Raw genomic sequence first — 14,595 nt, 5'->3', positions numbered from 1 at the left:
CCCCAATTCCCTCCCTTTTTTTCCCCTCTCCCCTCTTTTTTTTGCCTTCTAAACCCTCTCTCCAAAACCACCCAGCCCATTTGTGTTGACCTGGTGGCTCCATTGCAAAGGCAGAGCCAGCCGGGAAACCACTCTGGTTCCTGATAGCCAAGGCTCAGACATATGGTCCCAGCAAGCTCATATAGTCAGTAATATTAAAAAAAAATAAAATAAAAAAAATCCCAAGATTTGTTCCTCTTTTCCCATAGTTCGTTGATAAAGAACATGTCAGTACAGTTGAAGAACCCTGCTGGTTAAAGGTATCATCCTTAGCTGCTCATATGGTCTGGGCTCTTACTTGTCAATTAGATTAATCCAAGCCATTTTAGAACAATAAATATAAGTACAGAGGGAATATAAACATATTGAAGATTACTGTTTTTGACAGCTGTTGTTTATTAAATCGAAAATAATGTTGCAATGAGGATTTTGTTGATATTTCAAACGGAAAGGAAAAGTAAATAGGAATTAGATACTCCTTAGGAAAGAAAAAAACCAAAACCCAAAACCCAACAAACTACCACACCACAACCTCCAAAACAGCCCATGGGTACTAAAAAGGCAACGATTTTACTTACAATGCCACCTATGAGCTACCTTTAGAGAGGGGATATGGCACCTATAAACTCAAAACACTAGGTATGTTGAAATCCATAAAATTTCCAATTACTGCTTCAGAATTTATTGTGCACATATGGAAAATAATACTTGTAAAAGAGAAAGGGGTTTGTGCCTGGTGCTGTCAATACTGTGAAGGATGGGGTGATTATAAAGCAAATTAACAATACTTTTAAATGTGCATTCACTTATCTTTCCAATTAAATCCTTGTTAAACAACTGCACAGACAGTAATGGTGCTTCTGCAAAGCACTGATCAAGACAGTTTTATTGTAATTTTTACTCTGTAACAATTAATCAAGTAGGCATTTTCTTTATTATTAAATTATTTAGTTAATAAATATTCACAATCAGTTCACGTATTTGTGGTTTAAGTTTTACTTTTAATTTTTCTCAAACTTAATTGTATTCCAGTGTATTCTTACAGAAGAAACAACAGGAATACTTTAATTCTTTTTTGCCAGAGTGGTATTTCTTAACTCAAGGTAATGTCAGGGTAAGAGTAAATTCACCTTTTCCGTCAATGTAGATACCAATTCAGGTATCTTTGGCTGTCCTTTTCCATGTTCCATAAGAAATGTACCCCTCTACTATAATGCAATGTTTAGCCTCTGCAAAAATTGATATTTCCCTCCAGGTTTGGTACATAAGTATAGTAATGAAGCCTTAAAAACACGGTAATTGACCTTTGGATGGCACGTGGTGCTTTGCACTTATCACACAAGGTATTCCAAATGACATAAGAGGATGCAAAGGTCATCTGTACAGCAAACACCAACCATTTTGCAAACAAAGCATGAGATATAAAGACAATTAGGAACTCTCTTGTAGTACGTATAAACCCACACTTATGTGCCAGTAAGTATTGAAATTTGTATTTCTATGGTTAGTTTCGCTGAACATATATGCATTGAGATAGAATCCTAGTGTTATGAACCTTTCACAGCTCCATTTTTTTCAGTTAATTTAGTACTCAGGAAAATTGCTTGTTTGACAGCTGCAGAAATTCAACGCTTTTCCAGCTACTCAGCAAATTAGCACAGGAGGCCCAAAGAAATAAGCTTCTACCTCCTCAGCCAAGTATTTCTTGTCTTCAAGCACAGAGAACTATAAGGTTTAGCACAAATAAAGTCTTACCTGGTTATATCACAGTGCGGGTTCAATCAGAGCAGGGAGCACCATAAACTCACACCCTCACTTAGATCCTAACACCCTTATGGATGAAGAGCCCTCTTTTTTAATTTGCTTTTCTTCCTCAGGCGCTTTCCCCCTCGCTGTTAGCATTATTATTTTTTTTTTTAATCAGGTCAGAAGCTGGCTTTGGAAAAGCACCTCCTGGTTGTCCTCACTTTGATAGAGTGATGCCTTAATGGCCCTGAGCAGCCCCACCTGGGGCTCCCCCAGCCCCACCCATGGGCTCGGGGGGTCCCATCAGCCCCACCCTGGGGCTTTGGGCCAAAACAATTGGTATTTTCGGGCACATCCTCATATCCCAGAACTGCCAGCACACTTCACATGGCCTAACAGACCCATTTATAGAACCTTCTCCCTTTTTCTACAGGTGTGAATTAAAAGAATACCATTATAAATACCTGCGAATGCTTTAACTCTCTCGAACTTGCTTAGAACCAACAGAAGTCCTCTAGATTTTTCATAAAATCCCTAAACAATTGCCAAGTATTATCTTTTTCTTTTTTTAATTGCAACTACTACTCTTAACCAATAATATAGAAAGCATAAAAGGAATGGACATTTCTGTCCAGTGTCTCTTGCTGTTATAGAAACCTTTGCCATAGGTTAACAGCCAGAAATACGGAATGACTAGTAGCTTAGTTTCTGATGCCAAAATTCTTTTAGCGCTTGTAGACTAAGAAAAGTATGAATTTCCTGAGGTCAGTATTGGTCCAAACAGTCTACTGCCTTGATTCAGTGATTTGAAAAATGATGACTTAGAGTTTTGAAAGTGCTGAGAGGTGTTAAAGCCTGGTCCCCTTATGATCAACCGATCTTTTCAGCTCTTAATGGGAAAATAAATCATAGATAAAAGATAATCCTGTTGCACAGAAGCAAAAAAGGTATGGTATCAACAGACTTTTATAGAAAAAGAAAACTCTATGAAAGGGATAAAGTAAATAAGGTAGTTTGTTCTGCTGATGCTCATGTTGGCAAGGTCAGAGCCCTCTTCAGGAGCCGCCTACCTCAAGAAATGAGAAGGAAACACCAAGTATATTCAGAGAATTTAAAAAGACACAAAGCATGTTTTTTATTGTAAGGCTATCCTCGCCACAAAATATCTGAAATTTCAAGGGTCTTATTAGATTTTTACTGTTCTTATTTTTCCTTTAATGATGAAGCTGTCAACCGTTTTTTTTTTTTTCTTTTCATGTTCACCAGTTCTCTCTCATTTAATTTTTGGTGCTGCAGATGACATTAAAAGTATAGGAAAAGGAGCCAAATAAAGCTTTGCTATATTCTAATTAATGATTATTCTAATAAAAAAAAATAAACTTTTATATGGCAGCCAGCCTAGAGTCTCTTCTATGATCTTTAATTTTCAATGCCATACATATTATTTATATCCTTTAAATGTAGGTGTAACACAGTGGTGAAGCAAGCGGGAAGAAAGAACCCATTAAGTATTTGGTCTGTATAAGAAGTGATTGCACAGTCAATCTCTGCAATGTAAATAGGCTTTTTCAGAACATTTGTTTGCATTTATAATTAAATTAAACTGTAAGCATAATAAAAAAAATCTCTATGGGAAAGAAATATATATAAATAATACTTTCCCACTGTTAACTGCAGAAAAATGAAGGTATAGGGACCTCCGAGGTCACAAGAAGTACTGAGTGAAAAAGCGACGTGTGGCAAGTGCGTTATTAAACGTCATCCCACTGCAGAGCTTTAGAGGATTGGTGAATAAACAGGCTGGGAGCACGTACTGGTTTTTCAAGTAACTTTTGCGACTTCTGGAAATGGTCTGAAACTGCTGCTGTCTTCAGCATCTAATTGACAGGGGACAACAGGCCCTTGGGGACACCAGCTGGAGGCTGCTATTGCCCTCCCAGGAACATATTAAATAAATTCTGCTCGCCCCATCTCCCCATGGTGTTTCTTGCAGGTACCTTGTGCCCCCACGAGCTGTCTTCTGCCTGCAGCTTCCACTGGTCAGTCAACAGGCAGATTTCTCGCAAGCACCCAAAGTAGCCAGCGCCAGAGTGGCTTTAATGTACTATTAACTTCACCACTATATATTCGTTTTTCACAGAAGTATAAACTAGAAGAAAAATGTGCCTGGTACCTCAAAAAGCCAGCTTAGGCTTCTGTCTAGTTTTAAAGCATCAGCCCATCTGTTTTAGGTGAAAACTTGAGCAGTGATGCTAACCTCAAGTACGTTAACCTTCGGATGCCATGAGACATGACAGACAGGACCATTATTTTTATGGCACATTTTTTTCCTGAGCAAACATCCTAGGCAGTGAAGAAGGACAGAAAATCCTGGTTTTACCTCTCTGTCTCCAAACAAAATACAGGGTACGGTTACTTGAAAGCCAAGGCAGACTACATTATCGACACACAAATACCCAACAACTATAAATCTAAGGGAACCCAAGTAATGAGTCAAAACCATGAGGCTGATGATTTATCCAGTCTCACTGAATTTACTGGCATAAATACTGATTCGTCATAAACCAGAGTTCATCCTCCAGTTTCAGCTGAAGACAAGAGTGATCCGGAGCAGCTGAGGAGGTGACAAATACCTACTGCTCCCCTGAAACCTTCCCTAGAGATGGAAATGGAGGCTTGAAGGTGGGAATATTTTTATGTCTCTCATATCTCTCAATTTCATGAGAATTTTTGAGTTAAAAGTCCTAGTTAATGTGTAGAACAAAACTAATGAAGTTGTTCTCCAACAGCTATGATCTCAAAAAACACATACATACACAATATTTAGCAGTTCTGGCAATAGCCTCCAGGTAACTTTTAAAAGAGAAAATGTTGCAGCAGCTTCACATTCATACTTGATTAATTCAAATGTGTATCAAGCCTATAATGCAATTTAAGATTTGGGATTTTTCCTGTTTTCTGAGAAGTTCATTTTGTTTTCTTGTTAAGTAGTATCAGGAGGTTCACCACCATTGATGACATTTGTTAAGCTATTAAATGTGGGGCTATTTAGTCTTTGCCAAGAGTAGTAAACTGTTTGGAGAAATGAATGTATTTGTCATTTACCCTAATTAGCTGCCAATGTCAGCTTCCACACCTGTAACAGTATCTATTGGTCAGTGTTATATTCACTTAGGCCACATCTGTGAAAAAAGTTCTTTTGTATTTGTGAAAATATGTTCACTGTATATGGAACCTGGGGAAATTTGTTCAGTAAATAAAACTGTAATGCAATGTTTGGGTCTAATTCTGGAACTGAAATCTCCAAAACATTCATCTTTCCTCTTCTCATTTGCTGGGGTCAAATCTTTGCCTTTTGAAAATCCGTGGTAAATCTTCCACTGACTTTGACAGAGCCAGTACTCTGCTTTTAGTATCTCATGTCCGCTTCTTTTCAGCACCTTTTTCTCTTTTGCTGGTTTTCCTTTGGATCCTTGTTCTACTTTTGGTTTTGTTTAACTTCCAACATCCAAACAATCTGCTCTTTTTCCTTTTAATCTTTTTTTTCCCCCCTTCGCTTAGATTCTTTGTTTTTTATATATGCTTTTGTTTTTTGCCACCTTGTTTCATGTATCCATTTCCTCTTTTTTCTTTGTTGTTGTTGCTGCTGTTTGCTTCTCATCTCCCCTTAAACTACTGTTTTCCTCTGCTTACTCTGCTATTTTTCGTCTCTCCTAGCTGACATTTCCCTCTGTGCAATATCTTTCTACCTTCACTTTCCTCTCTTTTACAAAACATGGCTCATCATTCTATGCCACTAATGTATAGCAGATTCTGAAATACTGTCATCTGAGACAGTTAAGTACTAAACAAAACATTACCAGGGTGGAGGAATCACTTACCCTGATTGACAACAAATCGTAACTTCTGTATTGTTGCCAGATTGCCGCTAACTCTGTATATTCCATCAACATCTAGACCTGAAAGAGAAACACATATTTCATTTTAGATCATATAAGTATTTTTCTTTGTACGTCTGTCAGGAAGCCAGAAGCGCCCTAACAAGCATGAAGAAGAGAAATGAAAAATAATCCACCTGACAACAACTGAAGGGCCTCCTGCCTGATTAAAGCAACAATGAAAAATAAAAGTGGTAGATTAACTTAAGTGAATACAAAACACCTAACTATAATTATCTTGTAATTCTGTCAGCAGAAAATGGTTCTGCGAGGGTATTTGAGTGTGACGGGAAAGGAGGAGTGAATAAGCTCTCGTGCTGATGGAGAAGGGCTGTTTGGGGTACGCGCGATGCCATGTGAGCCCTGCTCAAATGTGGGGTGTTTCTATTAACAGAGCTGGGGAAACTTCTCAGTCCGGGGCCTCTTTTTTTCAGACCTGAATTTCTGAGGCTGTGACCTTCCTGAAAATAAAGTGTCGAGATGCCCACTCTGAAATCATGACCCACGTGATACTATACACAACTACCGTTTCTCTGCTATATTCTTCATAGCAGATCAGACAAGTTTGAAGATGAAATTAAATATCCCAAATAGCATATGCCCTGGAGTACATTTCTTCATTAATATAGGCCATTCTTTTCAAGGACAACCTGACAGTCTTGTTTCTCCCTGCATATCTACTCAAGGTTTATCTTCTAGGTGAAACTAGATGTCATACTCCCTTTTATGACATATTATCTCCTACAGCAAGCTCTACTGATATGACTGTTTAAAATAGCACTTCCAGCTCTGGTTGCATAGCTGTAGCATTTCAAAGCACATGGGAACTGCTCTCCTTTCCTGGGAGAATTAGCTATTGTGCAACAATGACTGAATCTGCATGCTTAAAAATTCAAAACACTAAATTGTACATTGTCATTTCACGTTTAAATCTTGCAAGTACATAAGAAGCTAAGAGAATCTACACAAACAGGTTTTTTTAAGGCTACTCATCACTTGGAACACAAGTTTTAATTAGCTTTTGGCAAGCAATTTCAGAGAAAGCCTTTCTCTTAGAAAATGCTAATTTGTCAAAACCAAAAATTTTCAGGAAATATTTTCTGACAATATATCTAGAGGGATTTTTTTTTCCAATTTGGGGTAGGGAAAAAAGAAAAACTGAAACTATAGGAAAGAGTGAAAACAAGTGCAAAATCCCAGAAGCCCAGTTGTAATAACATTAAAATAGGAAGGAGCTGAGGTTCAAGTCCTTATTGCAAAGATATTTCCATCATACCTTGGCAGATGAGTGCCAGAGCCAGTGAACTCAACTGGTTGGAGGTATTCCTCACTGCTCTTGAAACATTTCACAGATCTACTTTTACTTTTGATGCAGACTGAAACCAAATACAGTCTTTTGTGTGTTTGTTTTCTCTCTCTGCATCTTATTTGATGTCTGTCCTGCTAAGAACATCCAGATTTGGTTTACTTTAAATAATCTACTTTTAGAAGTAATAATAATTCCATGTTATACACTGGTTATCTATGTCTTTTATTGGGCAATTTTCTACCCTGCACCTGTGGGTGTGCTGGAACATAATACTGAGAGTGATGATTCATTTCAGGAAGATCCCCTTTGGTTACAGAGGGATAAAGAAAAAGTTTATTTAAGAGAAATCAAAAAGGATTTGGTAATCAAGAACACTTGGAAGTTATCCATCTACTGGATATATAACATATGAGCAAATGGAAATTACTAAAATGTTTAAGTAATGCAATTCTATCCTAAATCTGAAGTCTCATTCTGTTTTAGTAAAGGGGAGAGGAAGAGTAATTCCGAGCACAGGAATGTGGGAGTCTTGCTGTAAGGGATTAAGAATTGCACTGTGTAAATTGAAGTCTAGACCAGAAAGTAAAGAGGAAAAAAAATAAAAATAATAATAAAAAAAACCAAACAAAAAAACCCAAAAAACCCCCCAAAAACCAAAACACCCCCCAAAAACCCAACCAAACAAAAAAAACCCCAAAAAACCAACCAAATAAACAAACAAAGAAACCAAACCACCACCATCGCCACCACAAAACCAAACCAACAAAACAAAAAAAAAACCCAGGCAAACAAACAAGCCTCAAAACAGAATGTTAACTTTCGTTGGATCTAACTCAGTTTGGTTCGTAACCTTTTTGGATATATGGAAGTGAAAGCAATACATGTCACTTTGCCTGAAACAGCAGTGTCTCACAGTCATAGCATCAGTTTGGAACCTACATAAATTATCCAGATTGAATGAAAATGACAAACTACTTTGTAAATTGGGGCCTATTACATGTTGCAAAATGATCTGGAGTATAGAAGTGCATTATTACTGTTATAAATTTACTTTGGTCCAGAAACGAGGTCTGATTTGTCTCATTTGGACACTATACAATATGGCCGAGAGAAAAAAAATGTAAAAAAAAATTCCAAGAATTTCAAGCCAATTATAGTGTTCACGTGCCATCAACTTTCTGCTCCAAGAACTTTGAAAGTTAAGCCAAACCAAACCAATGCAAATTGGTGGATTTGGACATCCTTTTCGTGACCACATTATCTTAGCTGGATTGTTAACAACTTATTTTGGAAATCCAATTAGGCACAACAGAAAAAGAGAGAGAAATACGTCTTTATAGTTCTAATGTCTTGATTCTATGAACAATTTTCAAAGTAAATTCACTTTTAAGGGCACCTCCATCAAGAATAAAAACATCACTGCGCTGCTGTCAGTGTTTCTTCACGGCAAGCTATAAATACTTAGAGAACAAGATGAAACAAAAGCCGTGCAGAGTTTCCTATCTGGTTCCGGCATTTAAGTATAGTGGTAAAGAATGCTTTAGAAAAAATGTTCATTGTAATCAAGTCCAACTGTTGTTCACTATAGGGTGACCTTCTTGTGTTTTGGAGTGGAGTTTATCAGGGAAGAATCATGGGATTTTGCCATAGAGGAGAACAAGTATTTTATTTGCCTTATATGCCAATCTTCAACTTTGTTTCTGTTTGTTTTAGTGAGGAACCTAAGAACAGGATAGACCCACAATTGAAATGACAGCCAAAATATGATAAAGACTTCAATATTTCCATCCTAAATTTTGTAATGGTATGGGAATTTTAGGAGAACAACGCAAGAATACATCAGTTTAACTGTCAAACTATAGGCAAATGTTATCGATTTTCATTTAAAAAATCATACAGGTACTTCTGATGAGAAAGTTAAAATGCAACTGAACTCAGGCTTGCTTGAGAATCATGGTCAATGATGAATGTTATATTCAATCTGCTGCACAGAAGACATTCAAGAACATTTATTAAAGAGCATTTCTTGCACTCCTGCTTCTAGCCAAAATGGAAACAACTATGGATGTAGGTCAGTGTCAGCTCCAGCATCAGTCTGAGCTGGAACCAGGGGGTACAGAGAAACACTGAAAACACAGGAAAAAAGGAGAGCTTAGGTGATATATTTATCCAAACATATATTTTAAAATATGAGACTGATGTTTGTTGAGGCAGTTCCGGTGTTTCACGAACTGATTTGAATGTAACATTCTCATTTTTTTTTCCGTTGCATAGAACAAACCCCTCTCCAAAAATCACACTGCATTCTGCCTAAGTTTCTACTATATTTGACAATATCTTCAAATGGAATTTGACAGTATCTTCAAAAGGAACATAAAAGGAAATTCTCTATGTGCGGGGGGAAGGGAGAATGGTAGACAGAGATGTGTCTCTCTGTTTTTTAACAAGATTTAGAATTTGAAACATGCCATTTTAAATAGTAGTAGGTAACTTCCTGCATAGAAACCCACGAAATTTCCACAATTAATGTATCCTGAAATAGGTGTGGTCCCCAGGCCTGGTAGGAGTTTTGTAAAGGAAACCATCATGCTGGATTCAACAACAAAGTGAAGTACAAACTTGAAGAAAGGCATTCTTTAGTTAGTCCTTTCATTTAAAATCAGTTATGTTCAGGGCAAAAATATTGTATTTCAAAGGAGCCTATTATGCCTTCCCATAAACAGAAAGATCATACGTTTTAAAACTAAAGTATCATTATGTAATCAAGCTGTTGTATTATAAACTGTTTTGTGGGCTCAGATGCCCAGGGCTATCTTTACAAATATTTAAGAGGTCATTATCAGGGTATGTTCTCCCTAAAACTATAATTCTTTCCTCCTGTTTTCATATGCATCTTACCATAAATATCTGATATATAAACAATTTTTTTAGGTTTACTAACGGCACAAAAGTGTGGCACGAAGTCATTTAAAGAAGCAGAAATGGGTGAATGCAGTAAATATACCAATGGCAAGATAATGTGTCTGGTGAGAAAAACACCACAAAAAATGTGCAACAAAAATAAAGTTTCGCAAAAGGATCAGTATTTGTATGCCAGTAGAAGGAAAATTCTGCAGAGCAGCAAATATTAAATCTGAAACATTAAAATTCAACACTAAAAATACTGTATCTGGATAGAGTTACAAAAGGTACCTGAACTTGCAGGTGAATGTGGGAGCAAAAAAAATCAGAGGTAAAAACGATGAAAGAAATCTGAGTTACACCAGAGACAGAAAATCAACATGGAAGCACTAACAGCAAACAAGGGAGATATGGATGTAAAATCTGCAGCGCGGGGGTGGCGTGAGCTGAAGGTTCTTGAACAAGTAAACTGTATGGAGCTTGATCAGCTGGAGTTGAGACGAGCAGCAGCTCCTTTTGGACATAAGACTATCTGCACTCAGTGTGGTTTTCAGTGTTGCTGACATCTCTACTGTGATTTTTTGGTGTGGTGTTGGGTGGGGTTAGGCGTGTCCTAACGCTCCTGGAGCGGGGTAGGGGCTGAGACTGAGATTTGCTCTGCTCTGCTGGAAAAACCTTCTTTTTGACCATCAGGACTGCACACTTCTTGCACTCCTCCCATCAAAGGATCACATTTGTGAGGCTGAAAACAACATCCCAGCTGGCATCTGTTATGAAAACAGGTCCCATCCCTAGTCCAGAGAAGGTACCCAGCTACCATGGAAGTGGGTGCCATACAAATGCCATGTTAGATAATTCTACCAGATAGGCAAGGGTAAACAAACCTAGGAGACCCAACAGCAGGTGATATTGGAAGTCAATCTATCTGAAGGACAGAGAGATCATAACTGTTGTAAAAAAATTGGTTTTCACTTATCAGTGCTCATGTATGCATGTCTCTCATTTGTAAATAAAATACAGAGAAATAGTTGGAAATAACTAAGGCTGGAAACAGTGGCAGAAGAGTTATTCTGCTGCTGTAAAAGCAGTAAGAGAGATGCACTTGGAGGCTGGCTAGACTGACCTCAGTCCCAGACAGTCTACTTAAATAATTAATTCAGGACTCTATGAACAAATAATTCATAGCAAAATATAATTAAGCCTAACCAGTATGGTTTCATGGAAATCAGGGCCTTGTCTAGCAAACTTGTTGCATTTTTTGATAGGATTGGATTTTTGACAGGTCTGGTTGATAAAGGCAATGGTGTTGAAATAGTATGTTTGGATTTCCATGAAGCTTTTGAGTTAGTACCACATGACATTTTGATTAAAGCACTCACATTTTATGGAATTAACAGGGCATATATTACATGGATTAAAAACTGGCTCAATGACAGACCTCAAAATGTGATTGTTAATGGGAGATATCAGTTAACAAGGTCATAACTTGCCGGGCTCTCAAGAGTGGAGCTCTCAGTCCGGTGCCATCTAATATCTTCATCAGAGATGTGGACAATGAGAAAAAAAAAAAAAATCTCTGTTGGCAAAGTAAGCAGATGACACAAAGATCAGGGAGATATTAAATGATGATCAGGACAGGTAAAGTTACAGAAGATCTGAACTGCCACCATAAATGGTTACAGTCTGGTAGAACAACTTTCCATACGGAGAAACACAGGGTACATCCCACACTCTGGATGTAGCTTACAGAGGACTTGAGGGTTATTTTAGATAATTAGCGGAACATGATCTCTCAGTTCAGTGCTACAGCAAAGAGGTGATCCCTGGAATTGTAGAAAGAGGAGTATCAAACAGAAGCAGGGAAGAGGTTGCACCTCTTCATGCACTACACATAGGATCTCCAGTAGAGAACTGTACCTGATAACGAAGCAAATAAAATGAACCATAAAATATATGCTTCATTGCTTCATATTGAAGAGAGGATGGAGAGGTGTCCTCTCCGTTGGTACTTTTCACATCGTTTGCAAGTACTGGACTTATGACCAGCACTGCCCAGCTGTAGGACCTGTGACAGACAAGCCTGAATTCAAGGTAGCATGAACAAGATTTTCTATTTTCTATTATTAGTAGAAATCCAACACTGCATCAGAATTTAGTAAAGGCAGAGATAGTGGGTGAAAGAGAGGAGAGGTTGTACTAGTTCTTAACAAGCTAAGAAATGACTGACATGAGGTTTGGTGAATGTCTTTGGGAAATTAGCTAACAAGAAATAATTCTATGTTTGACTGCAATAATATCAAGAAGATGAGGGGCATTCCTACATAAAAAGAGAATCTCATTTTTCCTTGCCGTAATAACTTCAAGACGCAATGAAAGGAGAAAAGCTTGACTAAGATCTTATTGTTTTCAGGACCCTGTAGAAACTGTTTAATGAAAGCAATTACAACACTGAATATGAGCATTACATACTGAGAATAAGTAACAAGTGAATATGATGGATTATATACTTTATGCTGTTTCATATCGCTTGATGGTAGAATTTCCACTTAGATATTTATATACAAATAAATAAGGGTAGAGACAATACAAAGCAAGTGCAATTTTAACTAGCAGAGTCCACTGCTATGCAGGGCTGCGTTTAATGCCTAAATCAAGCTTGCTTTGCCTTCGTCTTCTTCTCTATTGTGTTGCACTGCCTTTGACATTCAAGAAGTTTATGGTTTAAAAGCCCCAGGAACAAGATGTACTCAGAAGGCTCCATGTAACAAGAAATAAAACTCAGCTTTGAAGCTATTTGTTTTGAATGAAACCATCGAACATGCAGCCTGTTCACTGTAATTTTGCCGTTACCTCCAATATATACTTTTGCTATTCTGATAGTCCCACTTCTTGCAGCTAAACAAAGTGACCTCATTGCTTTCCACTGTATTTTCTTTTAAACATTGGCTGGGATGATTGAGATTCAGGAATGTGGGAAAATGGATTCCCAAGCCACGTCCATCCCCTTTAATTCTGAGCTGTAATTTTTGGCTTGACTTGAATCACAGTCATCACATTTCAGTCTGAATCTCTCTGTAAAGTGATCTTTCTTAAACATTTCTTTCACTCATCATGGGATCAGAAACAAAGCCATTCTAGTCTTTCAGCGAAACACTTACAAACGTCTTTTTACAGCGACTCACAAGAGCTGAATTTCCTTTAAAAATGTTTGAAAAAGAGGAGGTTTTCATTGCCTGATTGTCCTCTTTGTGAATCTTGTCATCTGTATGCCATGAGCTACAGCTATTTTAATCTGTTTTTGTTTGCAATCCATTTGGTGTCCGCCCAAGAAAATGCAGGTGATTCTAATTAACTTACTGCTGAAGATGTGGAAAAATCTCAATTGTGCTACAGAAAATTATACACTTAAAACCTTCCCTCTATTATTTATAACGGCTTATTAATGAAAACGATTACATGAATACATTTACCACCTGATTCATCTTTGTTCACTTTTTAAATCAACAAGGTTTATGCTAAGGGAGAAAAATCCCTACCAAGTACAGACCTCAAGTACACACATCAGCTTGCTGGTTTATATGGCACTTTAAAAGGAAATAACATTGTCTTACTTTATGCAACACAGCATAATATCTGAAATTACCAAAAGTTTAGAAATAGCCATTCTCTCTCTGTAACACATTAGTATTCAATTTTGTGAATGTTTATTCCTTTTTTTGTTTGCTTGTTTGTTTTCTGTTTTAATACCTCCTTCACCACTCCTATTTGCTCTCATTTCCTGCTTCTCACGTACGGGTTAGTAGGTCCATTCTGACCAATGCTTGATTTACTTGAAATAAAATAGAATTTCTATGGCTCTCTGCTACTTTACCAAGGACAGTTTTTTACCCTGCTTGACCAAAAGGTCAAGTATCAGGAATCTTTAAAAGCTGAATGGCCCTTCACCAGTAACCGTCTTGGGATATAAGCAGCTTCATGTCCACAGAGATGTGCAGCTTCCAAATCCTACCTGTCTGGTGTTGTGGCCATATGGCACGATGGTGACCAACAGAAGGAAATTTCAGGTAGGCAGATTTGAGTCATTTGTAGGAAAATCAATAAATGTTAAATACTAGCACCGAGTATATTCTGCTAGTTACAACTACCAACAGTCAGTTTACCACCTTCCGTCCGTTACCATTCCTATTATTCTGTGCTATGCAATATAAGCTTTGATAGTCTAATTTGAATGTGATGACAATGTGGATAATGCAGTTTATTTTGGGGAGAGTGAAAGCCTGAATAAAGGTTATCGTTTTAGGAGAAGCTGATGATGGAAAAACTCATCCACTGTGTGACATGATCAGAACAGCTGTGGATGTAATGTGGAGGGTAGGGGGAGAAGAGAGACAAGGTATTTTGTATGTTCAAGAAATATATACAACATTGCCATTTCTTATATCCCAGCTGTGCCTGTTAACTTCTGGAAACATGTAGAGCTCAGCAATAAAGCATACTTGACTGATATTTACTGCAATGTGCATTATAAGACGTTTTCTGTCACACATTACGTTCTGAAAGAGTTAAGTAACATGAAAAATACGGGCTCAAGATTATATCTGTCATGGATGAAAATACTACATTTATGCCTCATTGTAATCCATTCATTGGTTTATGGACCTT

General features: G+C 37.5%; 1 protein-coding gene across 1 annotated transcript in view; it reads right to left on the bottom strand.

Annotated features, from left to right (window-relative positions):
* The window catches only part of ARHGAP15 (Rho GTPase activating protein 15), a 325,750-nt gene that overhangs the window by 97,921 nt on the left and 213,234 nt on the right, over window positions 1-14,595 (bottom strand). Inside the window, exon 11 of the mRNA XM_065637984.1 lies at window positions 5,667-5,744. Within this exon, the coding sequence (XP_065494056.1) occupies window positions 5,667-5,744 (78 nt within the window). The remainder of the gene's footprint in view (window positions 1-5,666; window positions 5,745-14,595) is intronic.

Source organism: Caloenas nicobarica, chromosome 6 (genome assembly GCF_036013445.1).
Source record: "Caloenas nicobarica isolate bCalNic1 chromosome 6, bCalNic1.hap1, whole genome shotgun sequence".
Taxonomy (NCBI): Eukaryota; Metazoa; Chordata; class Aves; order Columbiformes; family Columbidae; genus Caloenas; species Caloenas nicobarica.
This window is presented reverse-complemented; position numbering and strand designations above follow the sequence as displayed.